A 20,132-nucleotide genomic window follows, 5' to 3' on the forward strand; every position below is an offset into this window, starting at 1 on the left:
GCCCCTGCTTCCTCTGCCCGGAAGCAAGGGTAAGGGAGAGGGGAGAGGAGAGGCATCCAGCCCTTAATACAGCGCCTGGCACAGAGCAGTTGCCGTTGATAGAAGCCTCCATTGATAGACGCCTCAGGGTCAGAATCTTGCTCATTTAGATCCTTGTCTGCCTCACGAGCTGGCCGTGTGGGACCCTGCGCAAGCCAAATGAGCCTGTGTGCAAAGTTCCTTCCATGAACCAGAATGGAAGCGTTACCTGGATACTCTCACATACCTGGCCACTCAGTGATGCCTCCCAGGTGCTCAGGGACCCTGCAGTATGTACTGAGCAGGATTTCAGTGTCTAGGTGTGTGTTTTTTCTAACACCCTTTTCGCACACACCCCTCCCCCAGACACACCAGCACAGTCCTGGCCCCACTGGCATTTACCCTAAAGATCTGGTATGAGGAGCTCAGACCTTAAGAAAGCAGCTGTGACGTGTCAGTGGCCCGAGTCTCGGCAGTTTCCCACAGAGGGTCTGCCGTGTCCTAACGGACTCAGGAACCCACTCAGCTGCTTACCAGCTGAGTGCTCTTGGACAAGTTCTAGCTTCCCTCCGAGCCTCACTTTCTCGTCTGTAAACGGGGGATGACTGTCCCTTCCCCATAGGCCTGTTCCGCAGAGTGCAGGCACGACAGAGGTCAAGGCTTCCTGTGGTGCCTGGCGGGCAACAAGTGCCTGAACGGTCCCCAGCGACATGTAGCTCCCCATGGGATGGAGGAGCTTCCGTAACGAACTAGGTAGGGCTTATAGCTGCTGCCATTCAGCGCTTCATATCCGCTAACCTGTTTACATGTCTATAGGCAGAGAATAACTACCCACAATTCTCTGCACTTCATTGTTATAAAGTGCTGTTCCTTATAGCACCTGTCGGTCTGTCAGGATTGTGCAATGTAGTGGAAGAAGCCTGGGTTGGCGATACAGGGCCCGGGTCTGAGTCCCCCCCTTCACCCCGCTGCCCCCAGCAACCCGCGGCCTTCAGAGCTCAGGTGCACAGCTCAGCCCTGAGCTCAGTATCTGTGTTGCTGTCTCTTTCCTAAAATAAGGGTAGTTAAACCAGGCCAGCGGTGTAGTGACCAGGATTGAGGGGCATACAGCTGGAACTAAATAAATAATAACTCTCATTATTATTACTGCCATCGTCTAAGGTAGGGATATGTTAAAATATATAGACAAGTTCTATAGATGAGGAAGTGGAGACACAAAGGGTGACTTACGTCTTGTCTGGGCGCCCGCAACAAGCGACAAGTGCAGCTGAGGTTCTGACCCATCCAGGAGGGGCGGGGTGGAGGGGGTGGTGACGGCAGGCAGAGGAAATCTTTCAACAAACAACACGAGCGGGACAACGAGGCCTTGGACCTGAAAGGAGAGAAGAAGTTGCAGTTCCTTCCTATCCGCCACTAAGATAACAGAGTGAGACTTTTAGGCAACAGTCTTAGAAAGCATCGCCTAGCCCTTGCATCAGCGGGAAGAGAGAAGGGCTCTATTCAGAGCTGGGGAGTGGCCTGGCCACGGGGAAGACGGCCTCCTCCCAAAGCGGGTCAAGGTCAAAGAGCAGAGAGTTGCTTCCTGCTCAGGCTCCCGCTGCCCCCTCCACAGACAGACAGTTTCCCCACTTGGCGGTCTCCCCGCCCTTCCTCCCCACACCCCAGGCACGCACCACCCCCCTACCCTGATAACACCGAGAGTCAGCTACGACCGCAGGGTGGGTTCTCCTTGACCGTGAAGGCCACCGAGTCCAGCCTGACCTATGCTGACGTCATCAGCATGACCCTGTGCAACATGGAGAAGCGAAAGGACGCCCTGCGGCAGCTGAGCCTTCTCTACTGGAGTGAGTGGACCTACTTCGATGAGTACCTGAGGGACCTGCAGGACACCTTCCGCAGGTATCTGGGGGCCTCCGGGGGGCGGTGGGGTTCCAGCACTTGTCTTCCGTAGCTCATCGGAGCAGTTTTTCATCGCGGGGCTGGCCCTGTAACATCTTAAGCACACGGAGCTTTCTAATGGTCAGAATGCGAACTCCACAATAACAGAGACCAGATCGTTTTATCAGAACATCGGCTGGGTTTTAGATGATATTAGGGAATTCCTTTTATTGCCGTGCTCCCTTTGAAAGGAGATTGTAATAGTTTCATAGCTATTTTTAAGGAGTCGTCTTAGAGACGTCCGTAATGAAGTGTTTCTGGGTAGAATGACATGGTGCCTGCGATTTGCTCTGAAATAGCCCGTGTGGGGACGGGGGGCAAAAGGGGGCAGTGGATGAGTCGAGATGGACCTTCTGTTGGTAACTGTTGAAGTTAGAGGAGTGTTCAGTGTGCTACTTTCTGTACTTTTATATATAAACTTTATGTATTTTCAAATTTTAAATGTTTTAAATGGTAGCCATAACAAACGGAAGGCGACAACTGCTGATGCGGAACATTACCTGTAGGTGGGCCAGGGCCCTTTCGGGACATCAGTTCCCTGGCAGGGCGCGTCAGTGAGCGTGCTCGCCCCGAGGCAGGCCGGGCCGCGGCGCAGGCACAGCTGCCCCGTCCCCTGCCGGTTTGCCCCGGGAGGCCTGCGGACCACCTGCACAGCGGGGACACCCCCAGTGGTGCTCACGGAGTGGGCGTGGGCATGAAAGGAGATGTCCGGCTCAGCGCCCGGCTCCACCTGGCAGTGACAGAACCTGGGGTTGTGGGGAGGACGGTGTCACCGCCGGCTGGTGACCACCGGGTTCTCCCCGCCGGCGGAGGAAGAGCCAGTGTGCACCCGCAGGTGGAGCTGCACCCAGCGTCCCGCTCCTCTCACACATGTACTTATTGCGGTTTTGTCTACTTTGAACACTCATGACCTGCTTCTTCCTCAAGTCAATGTGTGCTCACACTTCGGAAGTCGGCTGATACACTCATGACCCAAGTCGGCGTTCCCCGCTCTGTGTGCCCCAAATTTACCCCCGAAACACGGCTGGCATTTATGGAGCCCTCCCTGTGTGCCAGCTCCTGACCTGGGGTAACCCCAGCCCCTCCCCAGCCCCGGGCTCTGTGACCGCTGCAGGTGCTCAGATGAGCACACTGGCACGGAGAGGTCACACAGTTTGCCCGAGGTCCCCTAGCAGGCGGCAGAGCCCGAACTTGAATTTGAGCTCGCCCTCGAAGCTCACGCTTCAGCCTCCTTGCAGACTGTGGAGTCCCTCAGCTCTCTTCCTAATTTGCATATGTGCCCCTTGAGGTCGGGGACCGCCCGTTTTCCTCTCTGTCCCCACGGCGGACGGCCCCTGTGGCACACAGACGCGGCCGCGTTGCTGCTGTGTGGGCAGCTCTCTGTCCGGTTTCTCTGCGCAGACGCAGTGAGTGGCTGTGAATGTGGGCCCCTCTTTACGGACAAAAATACGAGAGGGAAGACCGTGCTGGCCCTTCAGTCTCTCCCTCCGTGCCCTTGTGGTTTCCCGCAGGGAGCTGAAGAACGTGGACCGCAGACAGGCGGAGAGGAAGAAGGCCAACCACAGGTTCATCCAGCCGTCCCCCCTCAACGAGGGGCTGAAAAAGAAGTCTCGAGGGAGCATCCAGAGGGAGACCGCGTTCCTCCTAAGGTTGGTTTGAGAAAACACCAGAGGAAAAGTAGAAATGTGCGTGAACAACGGAAGAATCCTTAGCATGTGGAGAAGAACGCATAAAAGTTCACTCGCTTCTATGTGCGACTCCCTCCATTCTCATTTTATTTTTATTATTAGCGGTCGTAGAAAGAGGCAGCAATGATTCTGTACGCGCTCTGTGCCAAGCGTTTGTGCATTCTAAACTGTATCAGCCGGAGCTCTTCGCTTGCAAGCGCCAGGAAAGCAGCTCAGAGGAGCATGAGCGGAGGACAAGCCAGTGGCTTCAGTAGCCAGGCGGCCCTAAGGGCTCAGTGACATTTCCAGGCTCTGTCTCCCTCCCTGTGTCGCCCTCTGTCCGCCTGCTGGTTTATTTTTCAAGCTGCCCCTTTTCCCAGAGAAGAAAGGCGGCCAGAGATAAGCCTGTATCCTTATAGCGTATGACCCAAAGGAAGAGTTGCACTCCTCTCCGGCCCCCAGGCACCAGACCTCGTCCGAGTCTCTGACTGCTCTGCGTGGGCCGCGGCCTGCCCTCCCGGTCTGCATCGGCACCGTGTGCGGGGGAGAAGCCGCGCTGTGCCGTGCCAGGCCCGAGAGAGCGGGGCACAGTCAGTGACGCGGGGTGGAACGGGTGGCGTGCCCTCAGGCAGAGACGTTGTGCCCGCTTTATTTGATCTGCATCTCATCAAACCCTGTTAGATACCATCACTCCCATTTTACAGAATAGAGAATGGAGGCACAGACATGCCCAGTAAACACTGACTAAAGACCTTCTATGCCAGGTGCTCAGGATACAGAGAAATAAAAGTCCCCGCAGTCTGGAAGGAGGAAAGGATATGTAAATAGGTGACCTGCTACATGTTGTGGAGGTCCTAAGAGAACACTTCAAAAGGGGACACAGCAGGGAGCGGTCAGCGCTGTTGGTTTGCAGGTGGTGACAAAGAACGAATGGGCTGCCACTCTGGCCAACTTGTAGAGCCCAGAGTTAGCGGCCTGCCCCTGCCTTCAGCAGGTCGGGGAGCCAGGGAGAGCCGAGGAGGGAACGGAGGGGCCTCGGGGTCTCACAGGCCACCCCTGAAGCCTGCCGTCCTGTAGCCCAGAGGCGGCCACCCGGGAGTGTGCTGCACAGAAATGTCGATCTTCAGCTCTGGAACTTACCTCTGTTCTTCTAAATAACACGCTTACATTGTGTTTCTTGATTTTTTTCCATCTGTGACCTAATCTGTTGATCATTTCTTCCAGATTGTTAAGAACTGTCGAAAACTCAGCAGCATTATTTTCCATAGTCTCAAACGTATCGTATACATTCTACGTATATTCTGTAGACAGTGCGGTCGCCTCAGAGGCAGGCGCAGTTTGCTGCTTGTTCTCTTCTCTCCACTGCGAGCAGGTGCAGACTTCAAAGGCTGGGAAAAGGTTGTGGTGGAAGATCCTAAAAGTGGGGAGACATTCTATTAATTTCTCCTGCTCCTTTCTTTTCTTTTTTCAATTTTGGAGTTCTCCCCAGGCCCCCCCCCCCCCCAGTCTAGACACATGTGCTCTGGGTCTGCCCACGGTGACCGTCTGGGAGCTGTCCTGCCGTCATCCCGGGACTTCCCTTCGTCCGGCTGATTCGGTCGGAGTCTCTCGTTTCCCGGGTCACGTGTCTGTTTCTTCCTTATTTTACTTCCGCGTTTTGTTGGAACACATCTGCTAGTAGTTCTTTAAGAAAAGGTCCACGGGAAGGTTTTTTCAGTCATTTACATGTCCAAAATGATTTTGCTCTTGATTAATATTTGGCAGATGTTTTTTGCTGGGAATACAATTCTAAATTAAAAGTCCATTTGCCACAGAATTTTGAAAACAAAATTTTTTCCTACCTTTTAGATTTTGTTGAAAAGCATGACACCGTTCTGATTCCCATGGCCTTGAATGTTCTATGTTCTTCTTTTTTCTTGGGGGAAGGTTTTAGGGTATCGTCTTCATCCCCAGTGGCCTGGAATTTCACAGCCATGACCTTGGGGTCAGTCTTTTTCTTACTATGTTTCCCTGGGATTGGGAACCCTCAGACTGGAGAGTGGCATCCTCCAATTCTAAGGATTTGTATTATTTAATTATTTCCCTCCCTTCATTTCCCTAGCTCTGTTTTTCTGGATTATACTTGGTTATTGGAGCTTCCTGGACTGATTTTCTAATTTTCTTATCTTTATTCTTCCGTTGACATCTGTGTAAATTTCTGTCTGCATCTTATCCTCCACTATTTCTTTTAATTTTAAAAATTCTACTTCATTATTAATTTCCTAGAGTCTGCTCTTATATTTTGGCTGTTCCTTTTTCATAGCATTTTCTTGTTTTTTGTGGATGTGATATTTTCATCTATAACTGAGGATGTTAATCTTTATTTTTTTAAAGATTTTATTTATTTTTTTGGGGGGGGCGGAGAGGGAGGGAGAGAAGTATCAATGCGTGGGAGAGACATTGACAGCCGCTTCTCCCAAGTCCCCAGGCGGGGACCTGCCCAGCAGTCCAGTATGTGCCCTGACCAGGAATTGAACCAGTGACCCCAAGACTCACAGGCTGGCACTCAGTCCACTGAGCCACACCAGCCAGGGCGTTAATCTTTATTTTTTAAGTTTCTTCCGACTCCCATATTATTTGTATGGGTATCTTTCTTAGGCATTTTTGTGGGGGGGGTTTCTTATTGTTTATTTGCTTGTTTTGAACTCTCTCTTTCATCTTTGAGTTTTCCCTTAAATTATAGATGATCCTGGGCTGTGTTTATACGTAAGAGTAGAGCTCTAAAAAACTGACAGTGGAAGTAAGAATCAGAGGCCTGGCTTTTCAGTTTGTGGGCTCGCTCTCTCCATTTGCCAATAGGAAAGCAAGCCAGCCTTCTCGCTAAAAGACCCTCAGGTATCAGCATCTACTTGCGTTTTCTCAGCAGCAAGTTTTCTCAGCAGCAATTCAGTTTCGTGGGAGAAGAATCCTCCAGTCATTTGCCTATGGGGCGTACGCCTGGCTGGAGGCATTCTGGAAGTAGAGGAAAGAAATGGGGGTAGGGATCCTGTATTTAGTAGACAGACTTCCACTTAACTTTATTTTCTACTGGTCTAGTATCCTCAAGCCTGAAGCCATTTTATTTTAATTTCTCTGGAAAACAAAAGCCAAACAAAATCTTTGTAGCCCTTGCATTCCTTCCTCAGGGACCCTCATAGTCAATCAAGTTGGCTGCCGGAGTTCCAGCTCGCGGTCTCTTTTCCAGACCCGCCACTCTGACGAGGGAAAGGGGGAAGAGGGCTAACCCCCTCCTCTGTCTCTGTGTCTGTGTCTGTGTCTGTGTCTGTCTCTGCCTCTCTGTCTTTGTGTCTGTCTGTGTCTGCCTCTGTGTCTGCCTCTGTGTCTGTGTCTGTTTCTGTGTCTGTCTGTGTCTGTCTCTGTGTCTGTCTCTGCGTCTGTCTCTCTCTCTTTCTAAAAATCCAGCAGTCAATTAATCAATCACTAAAGAGAAAAAATCAGTGATGAGGGGGAATATCCTTGCCTTGATTCTGACCTTAGTGGGAAAGCTGAAGACTTCTCACCATTAAGTTTGACATTAGCTGCATTTTTTTGGTAGATAGTCTTTATCAAAATCAGGTAGTTCCCCCTATTTTTAGTTTGTTGAGTTTTTATCATGAATTGCTGGATTTTTAAAAAAAGATTATATTCCTTTATTTTTAGAGAGAATGGAAGGAAGGGAGGGAGGAAGAGAGAGAAATATCAATGCGTGGCCACCTCTCACGCGCCCACCATGGGGACCCGGCCCACAACCCAGGCATGTGCCTGATCAGGAATCGAACCAGTGACACTCTGGTTTTCAGGCCAGCACTCAATCCACAATGAGTTAAAATATTTAAAAATTTTTAAGATTTTATTTATTTTTTTAGAGAAAGGGAAGGAGAAAGTGAGAGAAACATCAATATGTGGTTGCCTCTCGAGTGCCCCCTACAAGGGGACCTGGCCTGCAACCCAAGCATGTGCCCCAACTGGGAATTGAACCAGCAACCCTTTGGTTTACAGGCCAGTGCTCAATCCATTGAGCCACACCAGCCAGGGCAAAATATTAAATATTTTAATGGTGATGTTATACTCTTTATTTTAGAAATGAAGAAATCAAATCTTAAGTGAGTTGAAAAATTTACCCAAAGAAACTTTTCAATCTTAAACCTTCTCCTTTGAATTTTCCTTTGAACCAGAAAAAGACTGCAGTTTTTTGACAATAGCAGTTTAGCTTGAGACCCACCTTACAGGATCAATGGCAACTCATTAACACTCTTTCTGATATCCATTTAGATTCTCAGCTCAGAAGCATAAAAATCAACACAGTCGAATTCACCAGTATTATTGTTGCTCCCTCAGACCTGACTCTCCTTCAACTACTTCTTAATCAAGCTCATCCCTTAAAACCCAGCTCAGGTGCCCCTTCCCGGAATTCTCCCCTGACTGGCCTGCGCGAGGTCCCCCTTACGTGCCCCGTTCTTTTCTGATTTCACTCCTCAGAGCACACTCCAGTCGTAGGCGTGCTCGTCCAGCTCCCGAGAGTGCAGGTGTGTTCTCGAGGTTTGGAATCCTGTCCTAGGGGACCTTGTTTTCCCAGGGCTGAGTCTGGTGCCGGACACCCAGCAGGGCCTCGGGCACTGTTAGAAAAGGAACGAGGGAGTGACTGTGGTGTAATCAACATTCCGCTTTAGTTGGTCTCGATCGCGAGCGTTAGTGACTGGTTTGTAAACCTTTTCTTTCCACACCCATCGAGATGCCAGGGGAAACTTGGAAGAAATCACACTGGAGTTTCTGAGCTGGTTGCTGTTGGTGTCTTTTTTGTTTCCCTACAGAAAGGAGAAGGCAGAGAGAGAGAGACGGGAGTTGAACTACCCTCCCATCCCACTTTCAAGTTCAAGCCCTGATGACCTCTCTCCCCTGGAAATAGAAAGCCCCAGCAGCATGTCTGATGTTTCCGATTCCAGGTAGGCAGCACAATGCCAGGAGAAAAAGAAAACTGCGGCCAAAGACTGAAAAATAAAAATAATGATTCCCAGGATAGAGGAGAGAGCTCATTATATTAATGATTTTTCCTAGGCTGAGTGAAAAACAGGAGTAGGGAGTTTTTTGCATGGGTGACAACATTTATTTATGCATTTACTGTGTCACCTATTATTTTATTTAAAATGTTATCACTAAAAATATTAAATTATAACAATAATAATGTTTATATATTAACTGGTTACTCTGTGCCAACAACCATTAAGCTAAACACTTTAGGAACATGACCTCATTATAACCTTTATTTATTATTTTTTTAAAGATTTTATTTATTTACTTATTTATTTATTTCTAGAGAGGGAAGGAGAAAGAGAGGGAGAAGCATCAATGTGTGGTTGGCTCTCGTGCGCCCCCTACTGGTGCAGTGGTGCAGCACCTTGTGCAGTGGCACACAGCAGGGTTTTCTCCATGGCTGGAATTGTTCAGTGCTCATGTGGGCCCGGTCCTTACTCTGTTCCAGGCATGACCCATGCAGTGTTTAACTGTCACGGCATTCCTGGGAGGTAATGGGATGTTTCGTTCTCATTTTTCAGCGAAGGCAGCCAGTTCACAGAGACGCTCAGCGACGACTACTCCCCAGGCTCTAGCAGTTAGAACCCAGGGCCCGAGCTGCAGCCTAAGAGAGGGCTGAAGAGGTGAGCTTAACATGAAGAAAGTCTCATCAGCTTTTTGGGGGGCTGGGGAATCTTCCGGGTTAGGAGTAGCTCATGCATACTATTCTTTTTAGCGTCCACTGTACAGTGGCGGGGAGACCAGTCAGTTCAGCCCATGTTAGCAAGCCCTCGTTGCCCTTTCCTCTTCCCTGAACGTGCCGTAGACACGTGTTCACCCGGCTGGTTCTTACTCGACCCCGAGAGCCCAGCTCGGCCGTCCCGACCTGTTTTGTAATCTGTGCTTGATGGCACACGCTCCACTGAATAGGTCCGGAGACGTCTGTGTTCCTCTCTCTCCTGTCAGTCTTCCAAGTGCAGGGGCTTTGTCTCACTCGGCATTGAATATCCTGCACCTACCTGCTCCTGTGGCTGGCACATAGTAGGGATTCAGCAAATTTGTAAAATGGTGATAATAATAGTATGTATAGCATAAAGTTGTTATAAGAACTAAATTGGTTAATATTTGTAAAACACTTAGAATACTGCCTAATGCAAATAAGTAAATTTTTTAAAGATTTCATTTATTTATTTTTAGAGAGGGAAGGGAGGGAGAAAGAGAGAGAGAGAGAGAAACATCAACATGCGGTTGCTGGGGGTCATGGCCTGCAACCCAGGTATATACCCTGATTGGGAATCGAACCTGCGACACTTTGTTTTGCAGCCTGCACTCAATCCACTGAGCTATGCCAGCCAGGGCCAGTAAATGTTTATTAAATTAACCAATTAATAGTTCTACAAAGCTTGTTACAAAAGACTGCATTCCCTGGACCCCCATCCCATTCCCCGGAACACTTTCCACTTTAACTGATTGTTTTAGTGTGTGTTTTCCTTTTTATGTCGAAATAATATCATGCTGCTCTGCTCCTTGATTTTCTTTTAAAGGAAGAAGGTTTTTATTCCAATGCAGAATGATCTGGGACAATGGGGGACTCCCCATCTAAAAGCTCACCTCTCCCACAAAAGGCAGCGCCCAGAATGCCCGTTCCACTGTAAAGCGCTGTCCTTTGGAGTCTGAGGCGGACTCTTAGTGGTCCCCCGGGCAGCTTAGCTCGTTTTCAGCTGCTGTCCTGCTTCTGGCCCCCTCCCTGGAGGTTGCGTATGGAGCCAGGGCTGCCACCGGCCCTGCGGCTTCTAGGCCACAAGGTGCCATGCTCTCAGGCTGGCGAGTGCACAAATGTTCCGCCAGGCCAGCAGGAGAGAAGGACTCTCTGCCGGAGGCGAAGGGGCACGTGACGGGGCAGGGCGCCCTCTGGTCCGAGTGCAGGTTCCGAGCAGCGGCCACGATCAAGAGCTGCTCCTTGATTTTTCATTGTTAGACTTGATCTGTCCAGGTCTCGCTAGGAAGCATGAGGGCTAGGCGCTCTCTCACAAGCACACACTTCCCGGGCCCCGTGCTCGCGATGTGTTTCTGTTGTGACTGTGATCGGATCCGTAATCAGCGTTGTTCTGCCGTCAGTGCCGTCACCATGCACCATGGAGTGCACTGTGGTTCTTTTTCTTTTTTTGCAAAACTGTTTGATATCCCTGGAACTAAGTCTCTCTCTTTTTAAATCGTCCCGTGTTCTCATTTTTTTCTTATGTACTTACTATAATTTAGCTCCAAATTCTCCCCTGGTTCCATAAATCTCCTCCCAGTACATTCCATTCAGACGCTTCATGTAGTCTACAATTTCACCTTCCGACCCGCTTCACTCTGGGTGGTTTGATTTCTAGGCTCTTTATATAATCTTGAGGATTCCTTTCTTCCTTCTCTTGATCACACTGGCTTTTAAATCTGTTTCTATTTGTTTCTTTATGATTCATCCACAGAGAGGTCAGTAGGAAGTTGACACTAATGCAGGAAAATGAAGTGTTCTCCCTTAGCCCCTCCCCTTCCAGCTCACCTGCAGGAATCCTTGTCCAAGAATTGGGAGGACTTTCGGGGCGAAGCCTGTGCTTGTGGTTGGGTTTACTCTAAAACAGGAACAACAAGGCAAACAAGAAGATAATACTGGCCCTGGCTGGTGTAGCTCAGTGGATTGAGTGCGGGCTGCGAACCAGGCATCACAGGTTCGATTGCCAGTCAGGGTACATACCTAGGTTGCAGGCCATGGCCCCCAGCAACCACACATTGATGTTTCTCTCTCTCTCTCTGTCTCTCGCTCTCTTTCTCCCTCCCTTCCCTCTCTGAAAAAATAAATAAATAAAATCTTAAAAAAAAAAAAAGGAAGATAATACTGCAGCCCATCTAGTCCCTCCCAGTCTATGGGGCAAAGAACATTACGTGCACTCCCACCATGGGCCAAAGTCGGGATGTAAACTGAAGTTAATTCACCTCATTCAGTCATGCAGTTACTTAGTAATTCTTTCATTCACTTGTTTATTTATAGCACCATGGAATACATAATGTTGTGTAACATAATAATCATAGGGGACATAATGTATTGAGCACTTACTATGTACTGAGTGCTCTGTTAAGTCCTTTTTATTCAATTTTTTAAAATTCTCATCCAAGGATCTGTTTTCATTGCTTTTAGAGAGCAAGAAAGCGGGGGAGAGAAAGAGATGTCGATGTGAGGGAAAAACATCAACTGGTCGCCTCCAGTACAGACCCGGACCGAGGATAGAACTTGCGACCTTTCAGTGCACAAGACGATGCTCCAGCCAGCTGAGCCATACCACCAGGGCGACGTCCTTTTCAGGCGTCATCTCCCTTAATTCCCTCAAGATGGCGCTGTTACCTCCGTTTCTCCCACCCGGGCTTGGAGAGCTCGGGCAACATTCATTCCGTGTCTGTTGTGTGTCCTGCCTGCACCCGTTCCTGTGGTTGCAGGGATGAATAAAGACGCCGTCCCAAGCCTTAAGGGGCTTGCAGTCTAGACAGAAGAGGGGGTAGGATGTATAAACCATGAATGCACCAATACTCTGCTAGAGGTCTGTGTGGAATCCAAGAAAAACCCCGTGGAGAGAGGCTGCACTGAGGCTCAGAGGCACAGGGGCCGGTGTGCAGAAGGACGTGCTGCTGGGCTGGAGGCTCAGCCAGTGTCACTTTGGCCTCGTGGCACAAGGAGTGACCTGTCCTGGGTGAGAACAGCCTGCTTGGCACAGCCAAAAGGGAGGAAACCATGCCGGTGGCTGTGTGCCTGAACCAAGAAGCAAGCGAGTGCATTCTGGGGACCCGCGGTGTCTCCCAGGGATACAGCTCTTCACCTGAACCTGCGTGTCACTCTCGGTGACCACCCCTGGAGGTACTACCCAGGTAACGAGGTGCAGGAAGGGTGGTAGAGAAGGAACCCAAGCTTTGGCCCCAGAAAATTCAGGCCTTTGCGTCCCCGCCCTGCTTCATAGCAGATGTGTGACTTCAGGCCCAGGAGTGCTGTGCCTTGACCTTTCTGAACTTGTGTTCCTGGAGACAGAAAAGGATGCCTGCCTGCCTACCAGGGCAGTGTTGTCGTGAAGATTAAGTGATAGAATTTATGCCAGGTTCCTGCCACAGCACATTTCACTTGGTAATTGCTACCAGCTATTATCATCTTTGTTGTTATCATTGCTGTTAAAAAGTATGCTCTTCTCCTCAAAGCAGGACGTGCTGAGCACCTGCCGTGCGTGGGGTGCTGTACAGTGTAGGTAACTGGAGCAGTCTGTCCCTCCCCTTTGTTAACAAAGTCACAATCAACTCTTTTTTTTTTTTTTTTTTGAGAGTACATTTACTAAAGCTGGAACAGTGGAAGGGCTTGGACAGAAGAAGCAACAGGAGGGCCCAGGCAGGGCTGCTTGGCTCGCCGAGTCCCAGAAAAGGGCGCCTTGGAGACAGGTTCAGGGGGCTGGCCCAGGACGAGCTGCTGCCGCCCATTGCTTTCCTGGTTGCACGTCTCATGGGGACCCTTAGAGCTTAGGAGACGCTGCCTTTCCAGGAGGAGGAGGAGGAAGGGAAAGGTGTGGGCATGCTCCCCGAGGGAGAGTGCCTGCAGTCAACTCTTTATTTGCAGTTTTCTCCTGAGGAGCCACGCTCGCTCTCCTACCTACGGGCCTTCTGCCTATTGCTGCTTCAGTACCTGGATACCCCTTCTCCCTTTTCCCTCTAAACTCCCAACATCGCTAATTCCTGCTCCTCCGGGAAGCCTTCCCAGAAACACCAGCAGCAAGGCTGACGTAGGTGCCCCTCCTGCTCCCACAGCATTTTTCGCACTCCCGTCATGAGCGGTTCCCACAGCAGGTGTATTTACCTGCTCACCTGGCCCTGCCGCTAGCCCCCGCTCAGGAGGAAGGCCTCCTGATTTTCAACATCCAAGGTAGATCGCATTGCCATCTTTCAAGATGATCCTTCGCATAGTGCCAGGGTTCAAGATCATCCTTGCATGACCACTTCCAGAAATTCCTGAGGACCCCTAACCATAGGCCTCTCAGGAAGGTCAAGATAAAAGACCTATTTTCCTTCTTTATAAATTATGGGGAAGAATTTGTACCCTTGATAAGGGGAGGAGCATAGAGCATCAAAGGGAACTAACAGTTAAAAAGCATGTACTGTAATGCGTGATAAAGCAAATGAGTAATTGTGTGACACTCCAGTTCTGGCATGCCTGGTGTTGTTGCCGTGAACGAGTGTTCTGAGCATGGAGGAAAGGCAGTTCAGATGTCACATTAGAAGAGATGAAGTTCAAGTCCTGTAGTCCTGATTTTTAACTGGTTATGAACTGAGGGTATATTTTGTCTTTAAAAACAAACAGTTGCCTAAGGAAGGGTGGCAGGGGTGGTTGGGGAGGGAAGGGGAGAATAGAGGGAATTACAGAGAGCCCCAGAGAAACTTTTGGGGTGATGGGTAGGTTCACGATCTTAACTGTGTTGAAGGGTTCACAGATACAAACACACTATACACCCACACTTTTTAAAAGATTTTTAAAATTTATTTTTAGGGAGGAGACAGTAGGGAGAAAGACAGGAAAACATCGATGTGTAAGAGAAACATCATTCGGTGCCTCTTGAATGTGCCTCGGCTGGGGACCCGCAACCGAGGCATGTGCCCTGACTGGGAATCGAACCGATGACCTTTCAGCTTGCAGGACAGTGCCCAACCAACTGAGCCACACCAGTCAGGGCTATACCCACTTTATGAATTTTTAAAAATTTATTTGTAGAGAGTAAGGGAGGGAGAGAAACATAGATGTGTGAGAGATGCATCAATCAGTTGCCTCTCACACGCCCTGCACTGGGGACCTGGCCTGCAGCCCAGGCCTGTGCCCTGACCAGAAATCGAACCAGCGGCCTTTCAGTTCGCAGGCCGACACACAATCCACTGAGCCACACCAGTCAGGGCAGGGCTATACCCACTTTAAATATGTGCAATTTCTTTTATGTCATACCTCAATAAAGCCATTTTTAAAGACGAACCAAGCAGCAACAACCCATAATGTGGTCCTGAAATACCACTCGCACTGAGAGGACCCAGGGATCCTTGACGAAGATTCTGGCTCCAGGTCAAGGGAGGGCAATCATAAGATGAACATGGAACACCTTGTCATAGTAGACAGTAAAGAAGCTACCAAAGATGGGAGTCTTGTCAGAAAGACTTGGGAGCGAACTTGGAAAGGACCCCAGTGGCTAAAGATGGGACAATGTAACCTTTCATTATAACAATACTTGCCATGGATGCAAGCACATCAAACATGTTTTCACCCACAAATTCATATTGGTTTAAGACAACGGGGCCCTGGCTGGTGTGGCTCAGTGGATTGAGTGCTGGTCTGTGAACCACAGGGTCCCCAGTTCTATTCCCAGTCAGGGCACATGCCTGGGTTGCAGGCCAGGTCCCCAGTAGGGGGTGCATAAGAGGCAACCACACATTGGTGTTTCTCTCCCTCTTTCTCCCTTCCCCTCTCTCTAAAACTAAGTTTTAAAAATCTGAAAAAAAGAAAATGGGCCACCTTTGAAGGATACTAAGGAACTAACTCATTATTTTGAGGACAGGTAAATAAAGGAAATGAATCAGTATTTATCAAGTCATTCCCATGTGAACTGTATTACTAGACAACCGAACAGTAGATGAGGGGAAGTTTCTCTTCAAAATATTCCTCCTAATAAATCAAGGCGTGATAGAATTAAACCATCACCATTTGGTAACACCTGATGAATAAATGGGTCTAGGTTGATCAACAGCTGCTAACATCGGTTGCCTCTTGCAACCCAGGCATGTGCCCTGACGGGGCAGCAAACCAGAGACCTTTTGCTTTGCGGGATGACACTCAACCAGCTGAGCCACGCTGGTCAGGGCAATCTCTGAACCTTTTAAACCCATACCCGTAAACACCCTCCCATCTGGCAACCATCAAAATGTTCTCTTTATCTCTGAGTTTTTGTTTTGTTTGTTCATGTATTTTTGCTTTTAGATTCTACGCGTAAGCAGACCCATACAGTCTAGTCTTTGTCTGACTTCTTTCACTTAGCGGACTCAGTGTTTTTCAACAAATACATTGCAAAGGAAAAGAAAGAGGGAAATCTGTATATTAAAAGAGACTTGGGCCCTGGCTGGCGTAGCTCAGTGGATTGAGCACGGGCTGCGAACCAAAGTGTCACAGTTTCGATTCCCAGTCAGGGCACATGCCTGGGTTGCGGGCCATAACCCCCAGCAACCGCACATTGATGTTTCTCTCTCTCTCTTTCTCCCTCCCTTCCCTCTCTAAAAGTGAATAAAATTTTTTTTTAAATCTTTAAAAAAAAGACTTAAAAGGCATCAATAAATTGCACTGTGTAGATATTGAGTCCCAGTTGAAACAAACTTAAGGTATGACATTTGTGAGATAATTAGATGTTTGAGTGCTTCCTGGATGTTTGATATTAAAATTTTTATTAATATTTAGGTGTGATAATGGTACTATGGTTATGTTTTTTTAAAAGAGTTCTTTTAGAGATATGCACTGAAATATTTACATGAAATTGTATGATGTATGGAATTTGCTTCAAAATAATATGAGGGAGGAAGTGGATGGAAGTATAAGTGAAACAAGATTAGCTATGTGTTGAAAATTGGTGAAGCTGGCTGATGGGAAGATTACACTGTTTTACTTTTGAATGTACTTGAAATTATCCATAATAAAAATGAAAGACATACACTCTGGACTGGACACTTCTTAGCATATTGTTATACATTATTTTGTCTTGTCCTGTCATCCTGGGAACGTGTTCCAGTTTTCCCCATTCCAGACTGGGGCCTTGCGTGGTCGAAGCCACCGTTCCCCGTGGCTGGGACTTCCACAGCGGGCTCCCGGGTGTTCTCGCCCTCTCGTACCCACTCCGATTCATTCTGCACACAGCAGCCCAAACACTCTAGGTGTATTAACCCACTTGATTCTCAACACCACTCAGTACTAACACTAGTCTTGATTTTCTGATGAGGAAACAGTCACAGAGAGGTTAAGTAACTTCCCCAAGATCACACAGCTAGTAAGGCTGAATTGTCCTCCAGTAGGCTTAGTTGCTTCTCCTGTATGTGCATATGCCATACTTCTGTAAATGTGAAATAAAATCACATACGAATATAGAGAGTCTGTCATATACTGGTTTGGCATATTGGTTAGGAACCTATACGTGAGCCAGACTGTGAGTCTCAGCAAGTTATTTAACCCTGGGGTGCCTCCACTCCATCATCCGTAAATAGAGATGACACAGTGCCTGCCTCAGGGTGCCTTTGTGTGGGACGGATGTGTTAATCCGTGGCAAGCAGTACGTGCTATAAATGCGACCTGCCCCCAGATGTTACCTTGGGCTTTTGAGAGCTCATGTCTCCCTTTCACTGTGGCAGAACCCCTTGCAGCTCCCTAAACAAGCGCCATGTTCCCTCTGTCTCTCCCAGCGCCCTGCTGGCCTAGCCTCACTTATCCTCCCAGCCCCAAATTAAGGCTTATGACCTCGGTGAGGATCTCCAGGGGGAGGTCTGCTTGGTTCCCAGCTGCATGTACACGAAATCTGCTCTTCTCTTGCCCTGTTTGGATCTGTTTCTGCATTTATCTTCCCTGCTGCACTCACAGCTGGCTTCTTGAGGGCAGAGAGCTGTCTCTGTCTCTGTATCCGGCAGAGAGGTGGGGCCATGTATTTAATAAATGGTGGTTAAGTAGACTGTCAGGGGCAGGCCTCTCTGGGCAGCTATGTGCCAAATTTGGGAGTTTTTCAAACTCGTAAATAAATTTCAATGAGAAAGTTCGAAAAACATATATACAGGGTCCGGCACAAATAACATCGCTTCTTTATGAGCTGGCAGTCTATTCCAAATCTTTTACTAAAAAAATCATAATCATGTAATTCCATTACATAACTATCACACTGAAGCACACCGTATGACACTTTAGGTGAGATGTTAAAATTGCTTTCCATCTCGTGCGAGACATTCATGTACCCCGCCAACCACAATGGCATTACTTCTGCCGAACCCTGTATGTTTGCATATATGTGCGTGTGTATACACATATGTGTATATATGTATATGTACACATGTATATTACTGTATTTGCCTATATACCCACCTGGAGCCCCCACTAGGATTTGTATCTTGTTTGTGTTGAATCCCTTGCACCCAACACCTGCCACAGTGTCTGACAAAAATCAATCTTTTGAATGAGTTAAATATGTTTAAGGGTAGGTGTACCCTCTGAAATTCTTTTGTGATAACCCTTCATTCTTTAGTTCTATTAAAGCATTTCTCAAATTTGAGCTTTTGAAAGTCTAAGAACATATATCTATAGGCACCAGTTTGAGGAAGCTCAAATATATGTAGCGAAATCATACACATACATTTGATTATAAGGTGGTTGTCCGCAGAGGGGCAATAAAGTGTAATGGTTGAAAATTCAGGTCTTCACTGTAATCCCATGTCCTTTTAAAAAATTCCTAGAATATTATAAAAATTACACAAGATTTTTAATTCTATAGAGAACTTGTGGGCTCGCTGAAGGATTTGAGAAGTTGTGAAAACGAATGGACACAATTACTAATTGGTGACTAATGGACAAAGAAGTTCTGGCTTGCCATGCTCTAGATCTGGGATGGAAAAGCAGGATTTTGCCCAGCAGGATTTTTTAAATGTAGTCATTTTATATGTCTTTTATGGCTTTCGAGTTTCGTGTCATCCTGAAACAGACTTTCCTTTTTCTGAAATAACAAAATGTGTCTCAAATTTTTTCTAGCACTTTTATTATTTTATTTTTCAGATTTAATATCTTCATCCATCCGGCATTTATTTTGGTTTAAGGTGTGAAGTATGGTTCCAATTTTACTTCTCTTCCAGATGGGCACCTAGTTGTCCCAGCACCATTCATTGGCTTCATCATTTCCCTGCTGGTTTCAGAGGTCACCTTCATCATTCTCAGAGTTTTGTATGACATGACAGACATCTTTTTTTTATTCTGACATGAATGGGAATGTCTTCAAGTATACTTTTTAATTACCCCAGGGTTTCCAGTTTGGTTTTTTTTTTAACACTTTAAAAGTTGTATATAACCACCGATACCCTATTCAGACAAGATTTTCATCCTCACTTCACGAATCTGTTATTACCAAGCTCATTTCAGTTTCTTTAAGTGTACTGCGCAAACCTGCAAATATTATGAACATTTCTCTCTCCCAGCTGTCACTACATCAAACTACATATGTTTTATTTTCCTAAAGCATCTCGTTGTGCACTTTGCAGCTCTTCTGTACAGCTGATGTCTCCATCTAGCAAACTGCTCAAAAATCACCGTATTTTAGGTAAGCCCTCAAAGTGAAAGCCTATTATCCCTACCCAGTTCATCCCCAAAATGGGCATTCATTTTCATTTAACATCAAGGACAGGCTGTGCTTCTGGAAAATAACAGATTTGGAAGAGCTGTGGCATTTATTGGCCCTTTCAACAATCCACCTGGGGGCGGGGAATGCCCTACAAAATGTCAACTGCTATTATGGGAACTTTTTTTGCTATTTATTCCAGCAAAATGATTCAGACACTGAAGGAAAAGGGTCACCCTGTACTAGGTCTTGAACTTAAAAAACTGTTAGCACAGATTTTCATCCGAAATACATCACAGCCTCCACCTCAACAGATGCTCTTTTCAAATGTTTCACGACTCTCGACAGTCTCCATTTAAGGGGAAAAGGAACACGCTGCCAGAGGCGGCAGCTCTGCTGACATGACAGCGAGCCTAACATTTCTGTTTAAAAGCTGGACCAAAATATGTTTGGCTTCTGTTGTCTATTTCCAATTTCAAGTTAAGACGAAGAACAACATTACTCTCCATCCTGAATGGGCCCTGGATGCCTCCCTCGCAGAACAGAGAGGCAAATGGTAAGAGAGTCAAAGAGGAGAAAGAAACCGGGAACGCCGGGACACCGGGGAAGCCAGGTGTGAAAAACTGGGAGTGCAAAGGAAAGCGTGCAGCAGGCGGCAAGGAAGAGCCCCATATTCCTCCTCCCGGCCCCTCTGAGAGTCCTCTCGCCACTCAGCTACCCTCCCGCAGCCCTTGTCCTCTGCCCTGAGGTCTTCCACCTCTCGTCCCTCGCCGGGGGTCTCGCCATGGCGGAGCAATCCCCACCTCGGGGCCTATTTGGTCACAGCCGCCGGACCTCACCTCGGCGCTCACTTCGGTGCGTGCACCCTATGGGTATCAAAGCAACTCCTCAGCGACCACGGGGTCGCATCTCCCCGCCCGCAGTTCCGCCTAGGGCCCCACCCACTCTCGCCCCGCCCCTTGCCCCGCCCCCGTCCTACGCCCCGCCCACTCTTCCCCCGCCCCCTGCGTCCTGGAGGAGTCTCCGCCCCGCGCGCGCCCAAACTGACGGGAGCTGGAATTAAACCTCTAACTCCCGGACGCGCGAG

General features: G+C 48.1%; 1 protein-coding gene across 1 annotated transcript in view; it reads left to right on the top strand.

Moving 5' to 3' along the window:
- The window catches only part of FAM227A (family with sequence similarity 227 member A), a 39,018-nt gene extending 29,764 nt beyond the window's left edge, over positions 1–9,254 (top strand). The window contains 4 exon segments of the mRNA XM_045834774.1: positions 1,765–1,917; positions 3,468–3,605; positions 8,453–8,584; positions 9,194–9,254. Coding sequence (XP_045690730.1) covers positions 1,765–1,917; positions 3,468–3,605; positions 8,453–8,584; positions 9,194–9,254 — 484 coding nt within the window.
- Positions 9,255–20,132: the final 10,878 nt, after the last annotated feature.

The sequence above is a fragment of the Phyllostomus hastatus genome, unplaced genomic scaffold (assembly GCF_019186645.2).
Source record: "Phyllostomus hastatus isolate PE091 unplaced genomic scaffold, TTU_PhHast_1.1 phas_contig_198, whole genome shotgun sequence".
Taxonomy (NCBI): Eukaryota; Metazoa; Chordata; class Mammalia; order Chiroptera; family Phyllostomidae; genus Phyllostomus; species Phyllostomus hastatus.